This window comes from Oncorhynchus masou, chromosome 18 (assembly GCF_036934945.1).
Source record: "Oncorhynchus masou masou isolate Uvic2021 chromosome 18, UVic_Omas_1.1, whole genome shotgun sequence".
In the NCBI taxonomy this organism is placed as follows: Eukaryota; Metazoa; Chordata; class Actinopteri; order Salmoniformes; family Salmonidae; genus Oncorhynchus; species Oncorhynchus masou.
The window spans coordinates 57,134,191-57,152,042 of NC_088229.1; the positions used below are offsets into that span (position 1 = coordinate 57,134,191).

At 45.7% G+C, this 17,852-nt stretch overlaps 1 protein-coding gene across 1 annotated transcript in view; it reads right to left on the minus strand.

Moving 5' to 3' along the window:
- Nucleotides 1-17,852, minus strand: part of rab11fip3 (RAB11 family interacting protein 3 (class II)) — a 45,904-nt gene that overhangs the window by 8,570 nt on the left and 19,482 nt on the right. Inside the window, exons 3-6 of the mRNA XM_064923828.1 lie at nt 17,249-17,325; nt 11,416-11,588; nt 5,150-5,353; nt 165-200 (exon numbers count right to left, since the gene is read on the minus strand). Coding sequence (XP_064779900.1) covers nt 165-200; nt 5,150-5,353; nt 11,416-11,588; nt 17,249-17,325 — 490 coding nt within the window. The remainder of the gene's footprint in view (nt 1-164; nt 201-5,149; nt 5,354-11,415; nt 11,589-17,248; nt 17,326-17,852) is intronic.

A 17,852-nucleotide genomic window follows, 5' to 3' on the forward strand; every position in this document is an offset into this window, starting at 1 on the left:
CAGGGAGAAGAAATAAATGTTTGTTCCGTCCTGGAAAACTTTCACTTTAAAACTTCACGATACGTCAAGATAGCTAGTTGTGTTCGTCAAAATCCACCATATTTTCACGTTCAATCTAAAATAATTTTCTACTGAACTGATTAAAATAACTCATTTTGACCTACCGTGCTACTTTCTTGCTGGACAGCCTCTTGCTGGAGCTGAATTGGGGGGGGGGATAGAACAACAGAAGACCAGTCAGAAGGGAGAAAAGACAGATGAAAGAGACAGCGTCTGTCTCTTGGTGTCCTTCCTCCCCACCCCCTCATCCCTCGCTCCAAAAAGCAGAGGGATAAAGAGGTTGTCATACGGGGAGCACAGGATCCTAATGTAAGGTACATGTTCATATGCACGTCTGCAGATACGCCACAGCAATAAAACACACACACGCCCGCATTTGAAATGCAACCCGAAAACAAAAAATGCATGTTTTTTATTGGGCTGGTCTAGGAGGTAGGCCTAGTCACTCCCTGTTTCAGTCCATTTTCATCCGTTTGGTGCCTAATGAACACAACCCAGACACAAAAGCATGTGTATCAGTTAAAAAGGTTGTTTTTTCCATCAGCACTCATGCTTGAACAGGTACAAGATGATTAAATCCATTTCTAAGGCTGTAATAGAGTGAGTACTTTAAATGAAATATGAGAGCAATGATATAAGCCATGCACCACTGCCAATGACGTCAATTACCTGGAAGTAAATTCAGGTTTAGCATATTTGTTTTTTTTGTTGCAACGTTTGTCACTACACACATGGAATTGTTTCCATGACCTTGACAGGATGCGAGATATGTATGCATGGAACTCATAGGGCATGCAATGATACGAGCAATGGGAACTCTGGGCAAACCTTCTGTTGGCCACCTGGCACCAACAGCTAGAGCAAAGAGCGGCGGTCCACCAAACTCACCTTTACCAACATCGATTATGAACCTTAGAAACCTTATTTATAACGCCACAGTACAGACACCACGAGCAAGCTTGAGTTTGAGTGAGAGGTTCTCCCCAAAGCCGAGTCGAACCAAGCACTAACGCTGTCAACACACCGCAACTCACACACAAACGTGCACTGAAGAGTCAAGATGAGTGGAGTGGAGATGTGTATGACGACCTATTCAAAAACATACGCACAAACGCTGTCAAACTCTGTGCATGTGTCCGCCTGTTTGACAGTATTAAACACAACACATCTGTGTGCATCTTACAAACGGAACACAACAGGACAGCACACGCACAGAGAGCGAGAGCAGTGTGTGTTACCTCGTCAACACGGCAATACACACACACACACACACACACACACACACACACACACACACACACACACACACACACACACACACACACACACACACACACACACACACACACACACACACACACAGGATAACCTTAGTGGTGGTGGGGAATGTTACCTATTCATCTCTAGGAAATTGAGGCGAGTGGAGAGGTCCTCCAGGCGAGAGATTTGTTTGTGACATTGGTTACAGAAAAAGTCCAGCGCTTCCTCCCTGAGGAAGCTCTGAAAGCTGGCAGGGAGAGTAGTGGGGGTGCTGGGGAGAAAAAGAGAGGAGTAAAGGAGGAGAAGGGGAGTGAGTGACGGAGAAGGGAGGTGCACCGTGATGGAGAAGATGAAGCGTCGGGGATCAAGAGTGCAGAATCATGAGAGTTTGAGTAATTGAGCTGTGTGGGGGTAAAATGAAAGGATGGACTCCTTCTAAGAGAGCTGTTCCAACCAAGGGTTCTTCCTGCCCCTTCAACAGAAGGGCTACTGTCACGGGGAACACTTTTATCTGTACATTCATGTATTACTTTAGTGACTTGGCCCCGAGGAGCTGCAGTGAGGTTCATATTCAGCTCACGATAACTAGCACACAAACAAACATCAATAGCTAACTGGAGTGTGTGTGGTCGCCGCAGCCTCTCCTCACGTCACCTTTTCTGGCTGATAATTTATTCAGAAGAGTGCGCCTCTGTATGTGTGGCGTGTGCCTCGATTCCTGTATGTGTGGCGTGTGCCTCGATTCCTGTATGTGTGGCATGGGCCTCGATTCCTGTATGCGTGGCGTGTGCCTCGATTCCTGTATGCGTGGCGTGTGCCTCGATTCCTGTATGCGTGGCGTGTGCCTCGATTCCTGTATGCGTGGCGTGTGCCTCGATTCCTGTATGTGTGGCGTGTGCCTCGATTCCTGTATGCGTGGCATGGGCCTCGATTCCTGTATGTGTGGCGTGTGCCTCGATTCCTGTATGTGTGGCATGGGCCTCGATTCCTGTATGTGTGGCGTGTGCCTCGATTCCTGTATGCGTGGCGTGTGCCTCGATTCCTGTATGCGTGGCGTGTGCCTCGATTCCTGTATGTGTGGCGTGTGCCTCGATTCCTGTATGCGTGGCATGGGCCTCGATTCCTGTATGCGTGGCGTGTGCCTCGATTCCTGTATGCGTGGCGTGTGCCTCGATTCCTGTATGTGTGGCGTGTGCCTCGATTCCTGTATGCGTGGCGTGTGCCTCGATTCCTGTATGCGTGGCGTGTGCCTCGATTCCTGTATGCGTGGCATGGGCCTCGATTCCTGTATGTGTGGCGTGTGCCTCGATTCCTGTATGTGTGGCATGGGCCTCGACTCCTGTATGTGTGGCGTGTGCCTCGATTCCTGTATGTGTGGCATGGGCCTCGATTCCTGTATGTGTGGCATGGGCCTCGATTCCTGTTTGTGTGGCATGGGCCTCAATTCCTGTTTGTGTGGCATGGGCCTCGATTCCTGTATGTGTGGCATGGGCCTCAATTCCTGTATGTGTGGCATGGGCCTCAATTCCTGTATGTGTGGCATGGGCCTCGACTCCTGTATGTGTGGCGTGTGCCTCGATTCCTGTATGTGTGGCATGGGCCTCGACTCCTGTATGTGTGGCGTGTGCCTCGATTCCTGTATGTGTGGCATGGGCCTCGATTCCTGTATGCGTGGCGTGTGCCTCGATTCCTGTATGCGTGGCGTGTGGCTCGATTCCTGTATGTGTGGCGTGTGCCTCGATTCCTGTATGCGTGGCGTGTGCCTCGATTCCTGTATGCGTGGCGTGTGCCTCGATTCCTGTCGATTCGTGGCATGGGCCTCGATTCCTGTATGTGTGGCGTGTGCCTCGATTCCTGTATGCGTGGCGTGTGCCTCGATTCCTGTATGCGTGGCGTGTGCCTCGATTCCTGTATGCGTGGCATGGGCCTCGATTCCTGTATGTGTGGCATGGGCCTCGATTCCTGTATGTGTGGCATGGGCCTCGATTCCTGTATGTGTGGCGTGTGCCTCGATTCCTGTATGTGTGGCATGGGCCTCAATTCCTGTATGTGTGGCATGGGCCTCGATTCCTGTATGTGTGGCGTGTGCCTCGATTCCTGTATGTGTGGCATGGGCCTCAATTCCTGTATGTGTGGCATGGGCCTCAATTCCTGTATGTGTGGCATGGGCCTCGATTCCTGTATGTGTGGCGTGTGCCTCGATTCCTGTATGTGTGGCGTGGGCCTCGATTCCTGTATGTGTGGCATGGGCCTCGATTCCTGTATGTGTGGCGTGGGCCTCGATTCCTGTAAGTGTGGCGTGTGTGTCTCGAGGTGGTCATAGGTTCCTGAGAATCACTGCTGTGCTGTCTCAGGCATGTTCTGCTGGCTGGCCTGTAGTGAAGGACACTTATGTGAAGTAACAGCTGCAGTAGGGTTTGTGTGTAGCCGTAGTAGTGATGCAGAAGTGTGGGTTTGAAGACAGAGTGGCAGTGAAGCAGCAGTGTCACATCTAGGTGTGTGTGTGTGTGTGTGTGTGTGTGTGTGTGTGTGTGTGTGTGTGTGTGTGTGTGTGTGTGTGTGTGTGTGTGTGTGTGTGTAGTAAGATGAGGAGAGTGGTTAGCGTCCTGTGCGTACAGAGGAGTGTGTTTACACACAGCAGTGTGGAGAGGGTCAGAGAAATTTTCGGCATCACCGCATACACTACTGCACTAACCACAATGCTCCTGGATCACAATGGCCTCATTCAAATTGCCTTAGTGCCCACTCATTCTGGTTGGAAGGAATTTACGGTTGTAAGGGTGACTTACAGAGGGAGGGAAAGGTTTAGAATTACTGGTAGGAATCATTAAAGCCAATCCACTTGGGCCGGCTTATTTCCATATTGTGACCGAGAAAAACACAGGCAGTTAGCTGGCTAAGAATTTGCAGGCATGAAAGATAGGGAAAAATATCACCCAAATGGGAATTACGCATTATCCGGCTTAGGGTCTCTGATGAAAACAGAGTGTGGGAGATGGAGGGGGTGGAGCAGCTGCAGAAAAAGAGGAGGGGAAGTGCTCAGGAGTGTTCAGGCAGAGCAGTACTGTGTCAGAAGAAAGAGAGAGGGGAGTGAGTGAGTGATCAGGTGTGGTCAGGTGAGACAGACTTAACACAGTCCATAATGGCTGGCTCAAACGCCAGCTTTGTTAGCGAGCCTATGGAAAGCCTGTAACTCTCCGTTAATAAACACGCTTGGTTATGTCTACCCTTGATGACTGGATATGTGTAAGTGTATGGTGTGCAGTAGCTCTAAAGAGTAAGCATCAACAGGAAGAGTTCTAAGTAAGTGAACTTTGCCCTTGTTCCCTTTTTACCTCGCCCTTCAGGAGTAGGAGTCAGTGGGAGTGGACTGGAAATGAGGTCTCCAGAGAGTTCTTATCCATGTTTGACCTCCAGTCTTTCCAAACATACAGCCAGTCTGTCTTGTTATAACAGCACCAGGGAAGGTTGTGGCTAGGACACTAGAGCTGAGAATGTAGCTGGGAATGTGCCACCACCATTTCCAGAGACTAAATCCACCGTGCTACTCTATCCAGCAAGACAACACGTTCCCTGTTCGCTGACAGAAGCCAACAACTGCGCTGTATGTTTGACTTTAGAGACGATGCCCTAGGATAAAGTAATGTTATTGTTGGTAACAATGTGGCAGCTACTGTGGGTGACCTTCATCCGACACGCCAGAGTTTTGAACTGATTCGTGGCACTTAAAAACATAGCAGTTGTGTCATATATGAACGTGTAGGCTGTCACAGTCTTACTCTGAGTGCTCAGTATGACCCTGGCTGCTGTTCTTTAGGGTGGCCCGTACCTGGGAGAGAGTAGCAGGGAGGAGCAGTTGCTCTGGTCGGGGGTCTGGAGGTGGGATGAGTCCCCCTCTCCCTCGGTTCCCTCCTCAGTGGTGTCCAGCAGCAGCTCCGAGGTGTTGCTCTCCCCAAAGTCCTCAAAATGTTCCTCATCCCCACCAATCACTGTCACCAGGGTGTGGCTGTTCAACTCAGAGCTCAGGGAGAACCTGAGGGAGAGAGAAAATAGGGATGATTGTGTATGAGAGAGAGAGAGAGAGAGAGAGAGAGAGAGAGAGAGAGAGACAGAGACAGAGACAGAGACAGAGACAGAGACAGAGACAGAGAAACATAGGTGGAAGAATACCCCTTCAGGTACACACACAGGAATTGCATATAGCCACGTTCACGGAGGTATTCTTCTACATTTACCCAAATTTGTGACTGTATTGGTGTCTGTATCAATGGTGTCTCAGGGGTGGAAATGCCCAAAAAATCTTGAATTGACCTACTCATGGTTTGTGGTTCTATGCCTGTATGTGCGTTTGTTCCTTAGATTGTGTACAAACTCATTTACGGGCTAAGGTCAGGGCTAGAGCTTAGTTTTTACACCTGACTATCTGTTTATCACTTCACTGTAAAAACAGGTCAGGGTTTCCTACACCAACAGACCATGGAGGCATCGCTTCCGTAACACGGATGATCTATTTTAACACGGCTTCAACCAAATTAGAAGCGCTCAACTATCACAGTACGAGTGTGGATATGTTCCAAGTTCTATATGCAGACTTTAGCAGACCGTTTGTGTTGAACTGTGATGCATTGAAAGCAACTAGCCTAAATCCAACAAATAGAATATTTGGCATCCCAGATTAAGACAGCCCTACAAAGCGCCCGGCAATCTGGACCAGTTTTAAAATCAGTTGTCTTTAAGGGTAATCTGATAATTCATTAATCCCACAGACTCGTTGGTCAAGATGAAGCACATTTAATGTTCGTGGTCCACCGGCAATATACATCTGATGTCTAGCTACACTCGCTGCATGAGAGTAGCGCTTTCACTGGGTTCTATGTAGTGTAAGCTTAAGGGGTGACCTTAATCGAAAAGAGACTGGGCGAAGTTTAAAAAATTAGCAGGCAAATTTTGACACAAATACATGGAAAGCTAAAGTTAGTCATGTTTAGCCACCAAAATAGACATGCTTGGCTGGTCTGCGACAGCCAAATTGGTAGGTTCACCTGAGTTCAGATGATATATAATACAGTGGCCCTGCTTTCTGTAACAAGAAAGGGTATTAGATAGCCAGACTTTCCTTTGTACCCCAACAGGACATGAAGGGTGGCTGGATTGTAGCTACATACACACAGGACATACACCTCAGCACCATTCCAAGGGTTGCTGTCAATCCAATGACAAAGCCTAGTTCTATTTCTTGTGTTTACACATACAGAGTCAACAGACTTTTAACCCACTCAATCCTACCTTCAAATTCACTGTACGCTAACCACCGACAGGGTAGCCTGCACTTAAACACTGATCAACTTCAGATACACTTCAGCCTCTCTCAACCCAACATTAAAAAACAATTAACACTGACTCAGCACAAAACTTGCAACACCCTAACACTTGAACATTCTGGCATAGCACTCAAAACCTCAACCTCAATACATTTGACTCGCAGCCCAACATTCGGGGCCCACTTACCCACTACTCAGCCCGACACTGAGGTCCCTAGTAAGGTCCCGCACATGGAGGGCAGGTGAGGAGAGAGACCGCATCTTTAAACGCCGCCCGCTGCCCCCGCGTCTCAACCTCGGAGCAACTGGAGACAGACGACCTCCAGTCAACCAGAGTGGAATCCTGAATGCTCACTGGTCACACCAACCCAAGAGGAGTGCTGCTCAGTTCTTCAGTTAAGGAGACGATCCCAAAGACCTTGTCCACTCAAGGGATTAGTCCATGGTACCCAGAACATGTTACTGAGAGTCGCACACTCGTCTTTCTTTGCACGTTTTATAGGTTACCGCCAACTTGGTTGACTAGAAAGTCTTCCTCACAGTCTGTAACCACAAATGATCAGTCCTCACAAGTGACCAGCCGGATTGTCCCCTGTTACCATGGGCTCGTCCCCGTAGACTTGTGGCAAGACGGGGAGGCAGGCTGTGAGTGGCTGAGGGTTAATACGATTAAGGGCTAAGCAGAGGCACCAGGCAGGTGCGGTGACCGGCCCGGGCCCAGCCGAGTGAGGTAGTGCTGGGGTAGGACACGAGGGGCGGAAGGGCTGGGGCTGGGTAATCCTGTTAAACTCCTAATCCCCAGCCAAGAGCATAGACTCATTCATGTAACGGCCGTCTCCCGGGGAACAGAAACTACTAGGAGGAGTTGAAAAACCGAAGCTTAAACATTTTGTTAAATGTTACTGACAGTGTTGAGTCATCATGTGTAGGAATAGGAAATTTGTCTAGGTCTTCATGCAAGAGCACATGACAGAGAGGTGGGAGTGTGTTGTTATTGTTCTGATTCACTTAAAAAAAAAATGTTTAATGGGGCAGGATCATCATGGGACTCATCACATGTTTCCAGTGGACTCCAGTGGGATATGATGTGAGATACACACACAGGGCTGCTGTACAAGAATTGCAGCGTCTTTCATGAAGCCAATTTATAATTTTAGAGTAGCACATCTGATTGCTGTCAGCGGTGTGATCCCACCGCTGACACCCATTGTAAACCTTTTCACCGTGACGTCAACTCAACATGGTTGTGGTTGGTTTGTGTAACTCACCTGCAGTGATCTTCAGACTCGGTGACAGACAGGGCAATTCAACACAGGAAATATGGAACTCAAAGAAGGAACTGAGCTGAAACGCAGAGGAATCTGCCTCAAGGACGAATTGATAGGCGAGGCCTGAGATAGCCACAACAAGCGAAATCTAGAAAGTTGTATAAGAAAACACCTGTATGGCAAGAGTAACAGGGGCATGATCTGACATAGCAGAGTAGAAAATGGATGTTGGATAGACTTTGCAGTTTGGCAGTGGAATACATTTCTATTCAAAATGTGTCAACACGATTCAGCCCAGCGAAAGGTCAAAATACACTGAAAGTCTTTCTTGGGAAGTTCAGCCCTGGTGAGTCAGGGGACGATCTTCCATGATTCCTGCCAAACCGCTGATAGTGCAGGACTGCTGAAACAGGAGAAAGTGGAAGTGCCTGCCGGCCGCGCTTTGGCCCCCATCAGCACGAAGGAAAGATAGGGCCCCTTCCAGAAAAAAAAGGAAAAGAGCAAAAAAAAAGAGCAAACTCCACACTTCCTGGAATTCAAGGCACAGCTGTTGACAGGAAGTCCAAACACATCCCTGTTAACTGGTCCACCCCCCCAGATCCGTCATCTACCCGGACAGACAGGTTACACAGTCAGCAGATAAGACCTCATTCCCCTACACTTCCTCCTCCCTCGTGACTGACCCCAGCACTACAGGCAAAAACAACTAATTAATAGAGTCAGAATATAGACCCAAACAGTAGCTACTTTCTTGAGCGGATGGCCAGAACATAATTACAAATAATTTGTAGACTGCATATTGACCGCAAGAAGCCCAAACAGATATAAGATGACTAATACATTATCATTTCAAACCTTACTTACATTTGTGTCCGATCAAATGTCTCTCTCTATTATGCGTGAGAATACTTTGGAACAGATTTCCAAAATTAAAATCACTTGGAGCTGTTTTTACTTGGGAGGGGGGGCACTTGGAGCTGTTTTTATAAAATCACTTGGAGCTGTTTTTACTTAGGGGGGGGCATATAAAATCACTTGGAGCTGTTTTTACTTGGGGGGGGGGCATATAAAATCACTTGGAGCTGTTTTTACTTGGGGGGAGGCATATAAAATCACTTGGAGCTGTTTTTACTTGGGGGGGGGGCATATAACATCACTTGGAGCTGTTTTTACTTGGGGGGGGCATATAAAATCACTTGGAGCTGTTTTTACTTGGGGGGGGCATATAAAATCACTTGGAGCTGTTTTTTGGGGGGGGGAATATAAAATCACTTGGAGCTGTTCTTACTTGGGGGGGGGGATATAAAATCACTTGAAGCTGTTTTTACTATAAAAATCACTTGGAGCTGTTCTTACTTGGGGGGGGGGGCAATAACATCAAAATCACTTGGAGCTGTTTATTACACTTGGAGCTGTTCTTACTTGGGGGGGGGGAATATAAAATCACTTGGAGCTGTTTATTACTTGGGGGGGGGGGGCATATAAAATCCCTTGCGGCCAAATTAGCCTACATTAACAATTAGTCGATGTAAACTTCCACAATTAGGTATCAAACACTTAAACGCATAAGCTCTTGACAGAGATATCTGGAACTGCCTGTGAAAAGGACGTTGTCAAGTGGCTGTTCCAAACAGGTGGCGGGCACTAATCTGACATTTTAGGGACAGGGTGTTGGGGGTACGCACTACAGAGTGACCACAGCTGATAATCTTTGCTTCATTCTAACCATTGACTCAATTAAATCCTTAGGGGTGGAAGAACCCTACCAAAACAAATCCTTAGACAAAGACCGCAAGACAATGGTATATGTTATCAGTATTTGCCCCGAAGGGACAATATGTCTAGTTTTTGCCCTAAGGGAACAAATAAAGTAGCATTGACTCGAAACAAACTCGTTGGGCATTGATAATACTACACAAATAGAGCTCAAAAGGCAAGAGGTGTCATGCTATTGCCTGATTTCCGCTAACCAGATAAGTTGAGGTAGAAGTGCAGGTAAAAGTCAACATAGAAGATTAACTTACTGTAATCATTGCAGCAACACATAACTCTGAAGATCAACTTGTCTCAAAGCTCACAGTCAACCAAAAGACAAACTCAAACATACAGTGGATAGATCAGGGCACACGTAGCTGTCTCTTCAAGGTCTCTGGATTTTACATTGTGTCTGAGTGTGAGGTCACCTCGAATATCATGCAGCAAAAATCGAGGGCAGAATGTTCAACAACCAAAGTGTAGTTTAATAACGGGGTAAGCAAGTTCATTTCAAACTGTCGGTGATCTATTACGCCTTTGAAAATGATGTCGATGACCTAGGATCTCGATTCTCTACCATCTGGTCCTTAGCAAATAAAAACAATCGTCACTCAAAATAACTACGATCTCCAGGCTTTGTTCCTCAAATAACCATGTACTGCATTTCATCACAATCATCACTTTATAATGCTTCATCTTGCAAGTTATCTGCCATGTGTTGAAGACAGGTCCCACTGGAAATCTAAGAGTTCAATACACATCTGGCCAACAGTAATCGTCCAATAGTAAGACAATAACATGATCTATGTAATTTGTTAACTGATCAAAACAAACCATGGTAATTAAGACTAGAAGCACATTGGAGCCTGCATGCACTTGAAGAGCAGCCAGGACCAACCACCCTGGAGCAACCATAAACAAAAGGCGTCTTCAGTTAGATTGATATGATAAGACGTTTTGTTCTCGGTAGACGAAAGATATTTTAAGCCCAGGGCCATTACAATGGTGGCTATTATTGCCTCTAATCTGTCTGGTGACCCACATAAGACTCCAAGTCGTCTCTAAAAACTAAGACAGGATACAGAGGCTTGATGCTACCGAGGCTGTGATGACTGGAGCTAGCGTTAGTTTGACTTATCCTAGTTAATTACCATTACTATTTCGACCTATATGTACCATAATGTTACAGTCAAACCCTGGTGTCTGAGTGATTAGCAGTGACTCAACGTGGGTGGTATTCAGGACAGCTTCGACCTACCTTTGCCTCACCTCGATTTAGCTACATACGAAATTACAACTTTAGCGCAAGGTTAAAGGTAGACTCAGCGATATGACGTAGATACAGAAAGTAAACAGCACGGTGGATCAATTTCCACAGCAACAAAGAGTGTTGAAGCGAGAGGCTCAACTTCGTCGCTGTTTTGGTCCCGTGGCTAGCACGTGGTAAAATCATGAAGCGTACCCGTGCACATGTGCAAATACTGTGTGCGATTGTCTTACATTTCGCACATCGCAATATCCGCTGTGCTGCTCGTAGCAACGCCATTTCGCTGAGTCTACCTTTAATGATTATGGTAGTTCTAAGTACGAGGTGAAGGGGTATAGTTAGGGATTGATTTTTGCCAACCGTATGTGGGTCGAGTTAAGGGGCTGAGGTTAGAGGTGATGATGAGGACTAACTATTGGGCCAGGGGCCTGTCCTGAGAAAACTGTGAATGACCATGCAGAGGCAAAAGTAAGCCAGAACTGACCTGTTGCTACTGTCCTCTGGGTCGTGGAGCGTGGCCTCGATGCCGCTGTCCGTCTCCACATCCTCGTGCATCTCGGGCTGGACCAGGGCTCCCGTGTCCTCGTCGGTGAACGTCTCACACTCGCTGTAAGTGCTCTCCGAGCCCAGGTATGCACTGTCCGTCACCTCGTTTTGCTACAGGAGGGAAATAGGACATTTATAGTTATCCTTTAAGACAAAGTTAGTAATCATATAATGTCACAATTGTGGTCTAAAGTACGTACATGTTTTGTTATTTAGCAAGACGCTCTTATCCAGAGCGACTTTACAAAGCAATTAGGGTTAAGTGCCCTGCTCAAGGGCACATCGACAGCTGTTTTACCAAGCTCCCGGATTCGAACCAACGACATTTCATTTACTGTCTGAACTCTCTAAACCACTAGGCTACCTGCCGCCCTGGTACACAAAGAGAGTTAAGTGGACATCGTTTGAATTGAGAAATCATTAACAGATGACTAAAAACAGCAGTATGATGACTGGTAGGTACAGTGCATTCAGAAAGTATTCAGAACCCTTGACCTTTTCCACAATTTGTTATGTTACAGTGCTATTTTAAAAAGTATTAAAAAAATAAAAATCCTCATCAATCTACACAGAATACCCCATAATAAATAAGTGAAAACAGTTTTTTAGAAAGGTTTGCTAATTTATAAAAAATGTAAAACTTATTTACATAAGTATTCAGACCCTTTGCTATGAGACTTGAAATTGAGTTCAGGTGCATCCTGTTTTCATTGATCATCCTTGAGATGTTTCTACAACTTGATTGGAGTCCACCTGTGGTAAGTTCAATTGATTTGACAAGTTTTGGGAAGGCACACACCTGTCTATATAAGGTCCCACAGTTGACAGTGCATGTCAGAGCAAAAACCAAGCCATGAGGTCGAAGGAATTGTCCGTAGAGCTCCGAGACAGGATTGTGTCGAGGCACAGATCTGGGGAAGGGTACCAAAACATGTCTGCAGCATTGAAGATCCCCAAGAACGCAGTTGCCTCTATCATCCTTACATAGAAGAAGTTTGGAACCACCGAGACTCTTCCTAGAGCTGGCCGCCCGGCCAAACGGAACATTTGGGAGAGAAGGGCCTTGGTCAGAGAGGTGACCAAGAACATGATGGTCACTCTGAGAGAGGTCAACAGTTTCTCTGTGGAGATGGGAGAACCTTCCAGGAGGACAAACATCTCTGCAGCACTCCACCAATCATGCCTTTATGGTAGAGTGGCCAGACGGAAGCCACTCCTCAGTAAAAGGCACGACAGCCAACTTGAAGTTTGCCAAAAGGCCCCTAAAGGATTCTCAGATCATTAGAAACAAGATTCTCTGGTCTTATGAAACCAAGATTGAACTCTTTGGCCTGAATGCCAAGAGTCACATCTGGAGGAAACCTGGCACCATCCCTACGGTGAAGCATGGTGGTAGAAGCATCATGCTGTGGGGATGTTTTTTCAGCGGCAGGGACTGAGAGACTAGTGTGGATCGAGGGAAATATGAACGGAGCAAAGTACAGAGAGATCCTTGATGAAAACCTGCTCCAGAGCGCTCAGGACCTCAGACTGGGGCAAAGGTTCACCTTCCAACAGGACAACGACCTTAAACACACTGCCAAGACAACGCAGGAGTGGCTTCGGGACAGGTCTCTGAATGTCCTTGAGTGGCAGGGCCAGAGCCCAGACTTGAACCCAATCGAACATCTCTGGAGAGACCGGAAAATAGCTGTGCAGCGACACTCCCCATCCAACCTGACAGAGCTTGAGAGGATCTGCAGAGAAGAATGGGAGAAATCCCCCAAATACATATGTGCCAAGCTTGTAGCGTCATACCCAAAAAGACTCAAGGCTGTAATCGTTGCCAAAGGTGCTTCAACAAAGTACTGACTAAAGGGTCTGAATACTTATGTAAATGTGATATATCTGCTTTTTATTTTTAATAAATGTGACAAAAATTCTAAAAACCTGCTTTTGATTTGTCATTATGGGACATTGTGTGTAGATTGATCAGGAACAAAAACAATTGAATCCATTTTTGAATAAGGTTGAAACCTAACAAAATGTGGAAAAAGTCAAGGGGTCTGAATTATTTTCGAATGCACTGTACATACAGTATCTAATGTGTGGGTGGACTGTATAAGCAAATCAACATTAAAAACACCCAGTTCAGAGCCGATGACTAGAGGCTATACTGGATACGGTTGACTCTTACGGCCTACTTTTTTCCGAGCTATAATTTTGCTGACAGCATTCATTGATATCAATTATGACTCCAGAGGAAAGATGTTTATCTGTGACGCATCCTGAGCAGATATGGAAAGAAACAAACGATGGTAATGATTAACAAGCTGTTACGTATATCATGAAACCAAGCAGAACAGATGAATTACGATCCTCGTAGATTGTATAGGCCAAATTGTGTAAATCTTGAGATAAGTCTGCTCAAACATTTCACATCACCAATCATAGACGGTTCATCAAAGAAAACAAGCAAAAGAAACAGTATTCTCATAGGAGAGCGTAGTTGCAATTCAACTGTTGCCAATGGCAGTGAAAAGCCAATTAGAGCCGCGTCCAAACAACTGATGCGGCATAAACACATTTCAGATCCAACCTGTCAGGTTTCAGATGTCCGTGCCAAGCAAAGCCTACTGTGTCAACACTTTGAGTCAACATTGACTAACACAGAGATTTCACTTCCTAAAGCTCAAAGCACAAAAAAACATCAAAATGTTCAAATAGACACTCAATAGAACTTCATAAGACATTTAGCTATAACAAGAGCCTGCCAGGTAAGTCTCAATGAGTCCAGAGCAAGAGAGCCATCATGGGAGACCCTCCCATACCTGTCTGTGTTGAGTTCCAGGAGGAACCGGGCCCAGAAGGCTGTCCACCATGCCCAAAACCATGCTGTCTGCCTGGGGCTCACGGGCAGGAAGACTGGCCTGTAATGAAACCCCCCAGTAATTTCCCCTCCTAGCGCTTCCTTCTTTTCAATCTCAGAAAGCAAAAGTGTAAAACATAGAATTCCCAACACCTAGTTCAGCTCCAGTGGGTTCTCAAAAGGGGTGGAGTCTGGAGACTGAAAGAGTCCGAAGGCAAGGGTACAGCCCGTACTGCCACTACCACCCCAACTACCCCTCTCATGGAATTTGATGATCAAAATGTCATATGAAAGAAAGGGAGCAATGTTCCCTTTAACGTTTTCTTCTTCAATGTCTCTAGTTCCTGGACCAATGTGACAGGGTGAATCATTAAGCCACCGCCTGTTCTACCAGTCTTTACAGGCTTGTATGATTGGATGAAGAGGGCCATATAAACTGTACGTGCATAGCCATAAACTGACTAGTTGTTTACCTTAAAGGCCCAGTGCAGTAAAATATTTGATTTTCATGTGTTATATATATATATATATATATTTCCAAACTATGAGGATGGATACTGTGAAAAAGAGAGTAAGGGCTGTTTGAAAAGACTGTCTGAAACGTCAGCCTGTTTTGGTGGGACGGAGTTTTGGCCGTAAATGAGTTAAAACAATGAGAGAGAGTTCCAAACCGCTCTGCCAAAAACAGCTATTTTTTACTTTCCCCCTACCCATTCAGACCACTCCCAGACAGTCTTAGCAAAATTATTGCTTGAGAAATGTCTCTTTGCTAAAAAAGCATTTATTTCTTTTTTGGACCATTTTAATTAAAAACAAATCACAGTGAGGTACTAAATTGTTAACACAGAAATTATTTGATACTGAGATAAAAACGGCTGCATTGGACCTTTAAGGAGGCAAAACCAGCACGTTGTAAGCTCAGAGATCGAGCCATTGGAGGAGAGGGGTCTGGATTGGCTGTGTTAATGCATCTCTTCCTTATAAGAAGAGGTTAGGCCACAATGGCTAAGTATTGACAGGGAGAGATACTCTCACAATAACAAGGGGTAACAACACACTGGTTGGGTATTTTTGGGGACGTAAACAAGCCGGCTGAGAGCGGGAAGGACAAGGAAGAGGAAAAGTAGGAGGAGGAGGGTGGAGTGTTTGGTTTTCTCAAGGCAAGCAGGCCCTCCGCCCAGCTACCTCACCTCTCCTGTTTTGAGAGCAAACAGGGTTAGAACAGTGTGGCCATTGAGTGAGGAACCTTACTGCCAGGACCCCAGGGGGAAAACAACGAGTTCAGGGACACAGGTGTGGCATCGACATTAAAAGCACCAACCACCAACTCTCCCCAAACTCCATCCAATACAGCTACCGCTATTTCTTAGGGCAGGACATTTGTTAGAAATGTATACTGTAGTGATACAGCAGGTAATGTTTAATTCAATGTCATGGAGAGGACACCCAACACTGATTTTAAGCAAACCGTTTCTGCAACTATCTTCACTGTGTTTTTGGAGGTTGTGCAATAACTAAAGGCTATTAGTTGTAATTTTCCTCTCCCGTGTGTCTCAATTGGTAAAGCATGGTGCTTGCTACGCCAGGGTTGTAGGTTCGATTCCCCCAGGGGACTAAAATGTCAATTTAAAAAGGTACCCAAACCAGATAGGTATTATTGGAGGGCTAATACAAATGAAAGTCCATTGAAAAACAGTGTTGGACTTGATTCAACCTGTCAAGTAAACACTAAGGTTTAAGTGCTAGGTTAGAGCCAAAGCTTGCCTGGCCAGACCACTGCTGTATATTATACTGAGATGACAGACTGCACTAATTAGCCATACCAATAGGGGGCGCTGAAACTATACCGTGTGCACATACTACAGTGTTGGAAGCAAACTGATTGAATAATATTTTGCCTTACCTCCCTACTCTTCTACATTTGCACACACCGTACATAGGTTTTTCTATTGTGTTATTGACTGTATGTTTGTTTATGTGTAACTCTGTGTTGTTGTTTTTGTCGCACTGCTTTGCTTTATCTTGGCCAGGTTGCAGTTGTAAATGAGAGCTTGTTCTCAACTGGCCTACCTGGTTAAATAAAGGTGAAATAAATGTAAAAAATGTAAAAACAGTCGAAAGAAATGGTCTAATCTTCATATTCATCATCTCCAGCACCACCCCAACGTCAAGCTGTGTGAAAATGGCGCGTTTATGTTTCGTAGTAAAAAAGATAGAAAAAGATAAGTATTTCCAATGACATCAACAACCAATTAGTAGGCAACGCCTACTCACAATTGGTCAAAATCACACGATGCCCACCGATGTCATTGGAAAACACTTACCTTCCAAATATATATTTGTTTACTACAAACATAGAAAGCCCACCATTTTCACCAAGTTGATGTTGGGCTGGTGCTGGTGAGGATGAATATGAAGTAGGACATTTTTAAATTTACAAGTCCACACAGAAGAGGAGCCAGGAATTTCAGATATGTCCACCGCAGCTGAAAAAACATAACAGCATGCGTGTGTAAAGTACGACCAGACTCCAACCATTCAATATTTAGGCAAAAGAAAAATACGACGGGTGCCGGACCGTAGTGTTCAGCATGCGGAAATATTCCCAGTGGGGTAATGATAGCTTTTCTGGCCACTTGCTGAAAATACTATGGGATGTGTGACAGAGACTTCAGCCTGGGAACTGTATGCAAAGCACAACCAGACCAAAATAAATTACAATGGACCATCACAGTGGTGTACCATGCTATACAGGGCTGCTCATTCACCACCCTGGCCCATATTATGCTGCTTTATGTTAGGGGTTCATATACTGTGGTGAGGTCAGTCACACTGCTTTCCTGATGTACTTAAGTCTGTGTAAGTGGTCATATCGCTGGTAGTAACTAATGCCGCGATGACGATATCCAATGACATCACCCACCTCATCGTACTCCTCTGAGCAGCCCACGGCTCCGTCCCCTGGGCTGAAGTGCACATCGTAGAGCTGGGGCTCTGTCCCTGCAGACACAGACAGGACAAGGTCAACACACGCAGGCCAATAACACACAGCAAACACATACAGAGCAAAGTCAACACAATGCGATGGTAAACACCGAGCCAATGTGCCAACGAAAACATGGCAGAACAGTGCCACTACACAGGTGTAATACAGTAAACAGAGGAAATACTGTAGGGTCCACTCTGGGAGTTAAAGATTTAACTGCACGTTAGAGAACTAATAATAGGCTGCACTGTATAAGTGAAGCAAATCAAAAAAGGATTTCCGCTTTTTTATTAAAAGGGCAAAACTTGAAAGTATACAGAAGGGGGGGGGAGTAAATGTCGGGAAAAAAGTCAAATGTACTATGGTCAAATACAGTGCTTCTTTTACTGTACATGTCTTCGCTGCCCTATTTAGAATAACAGTCTTTATGCTTGGAGTAACAATCAACATTATGTAACAGTCACATTTCAAGGGCTGCCGTGTACACAATGTGAGTGTGTGAAGTGTGTGTCAGCTAAATCAACCAATGAAAAGAACACGA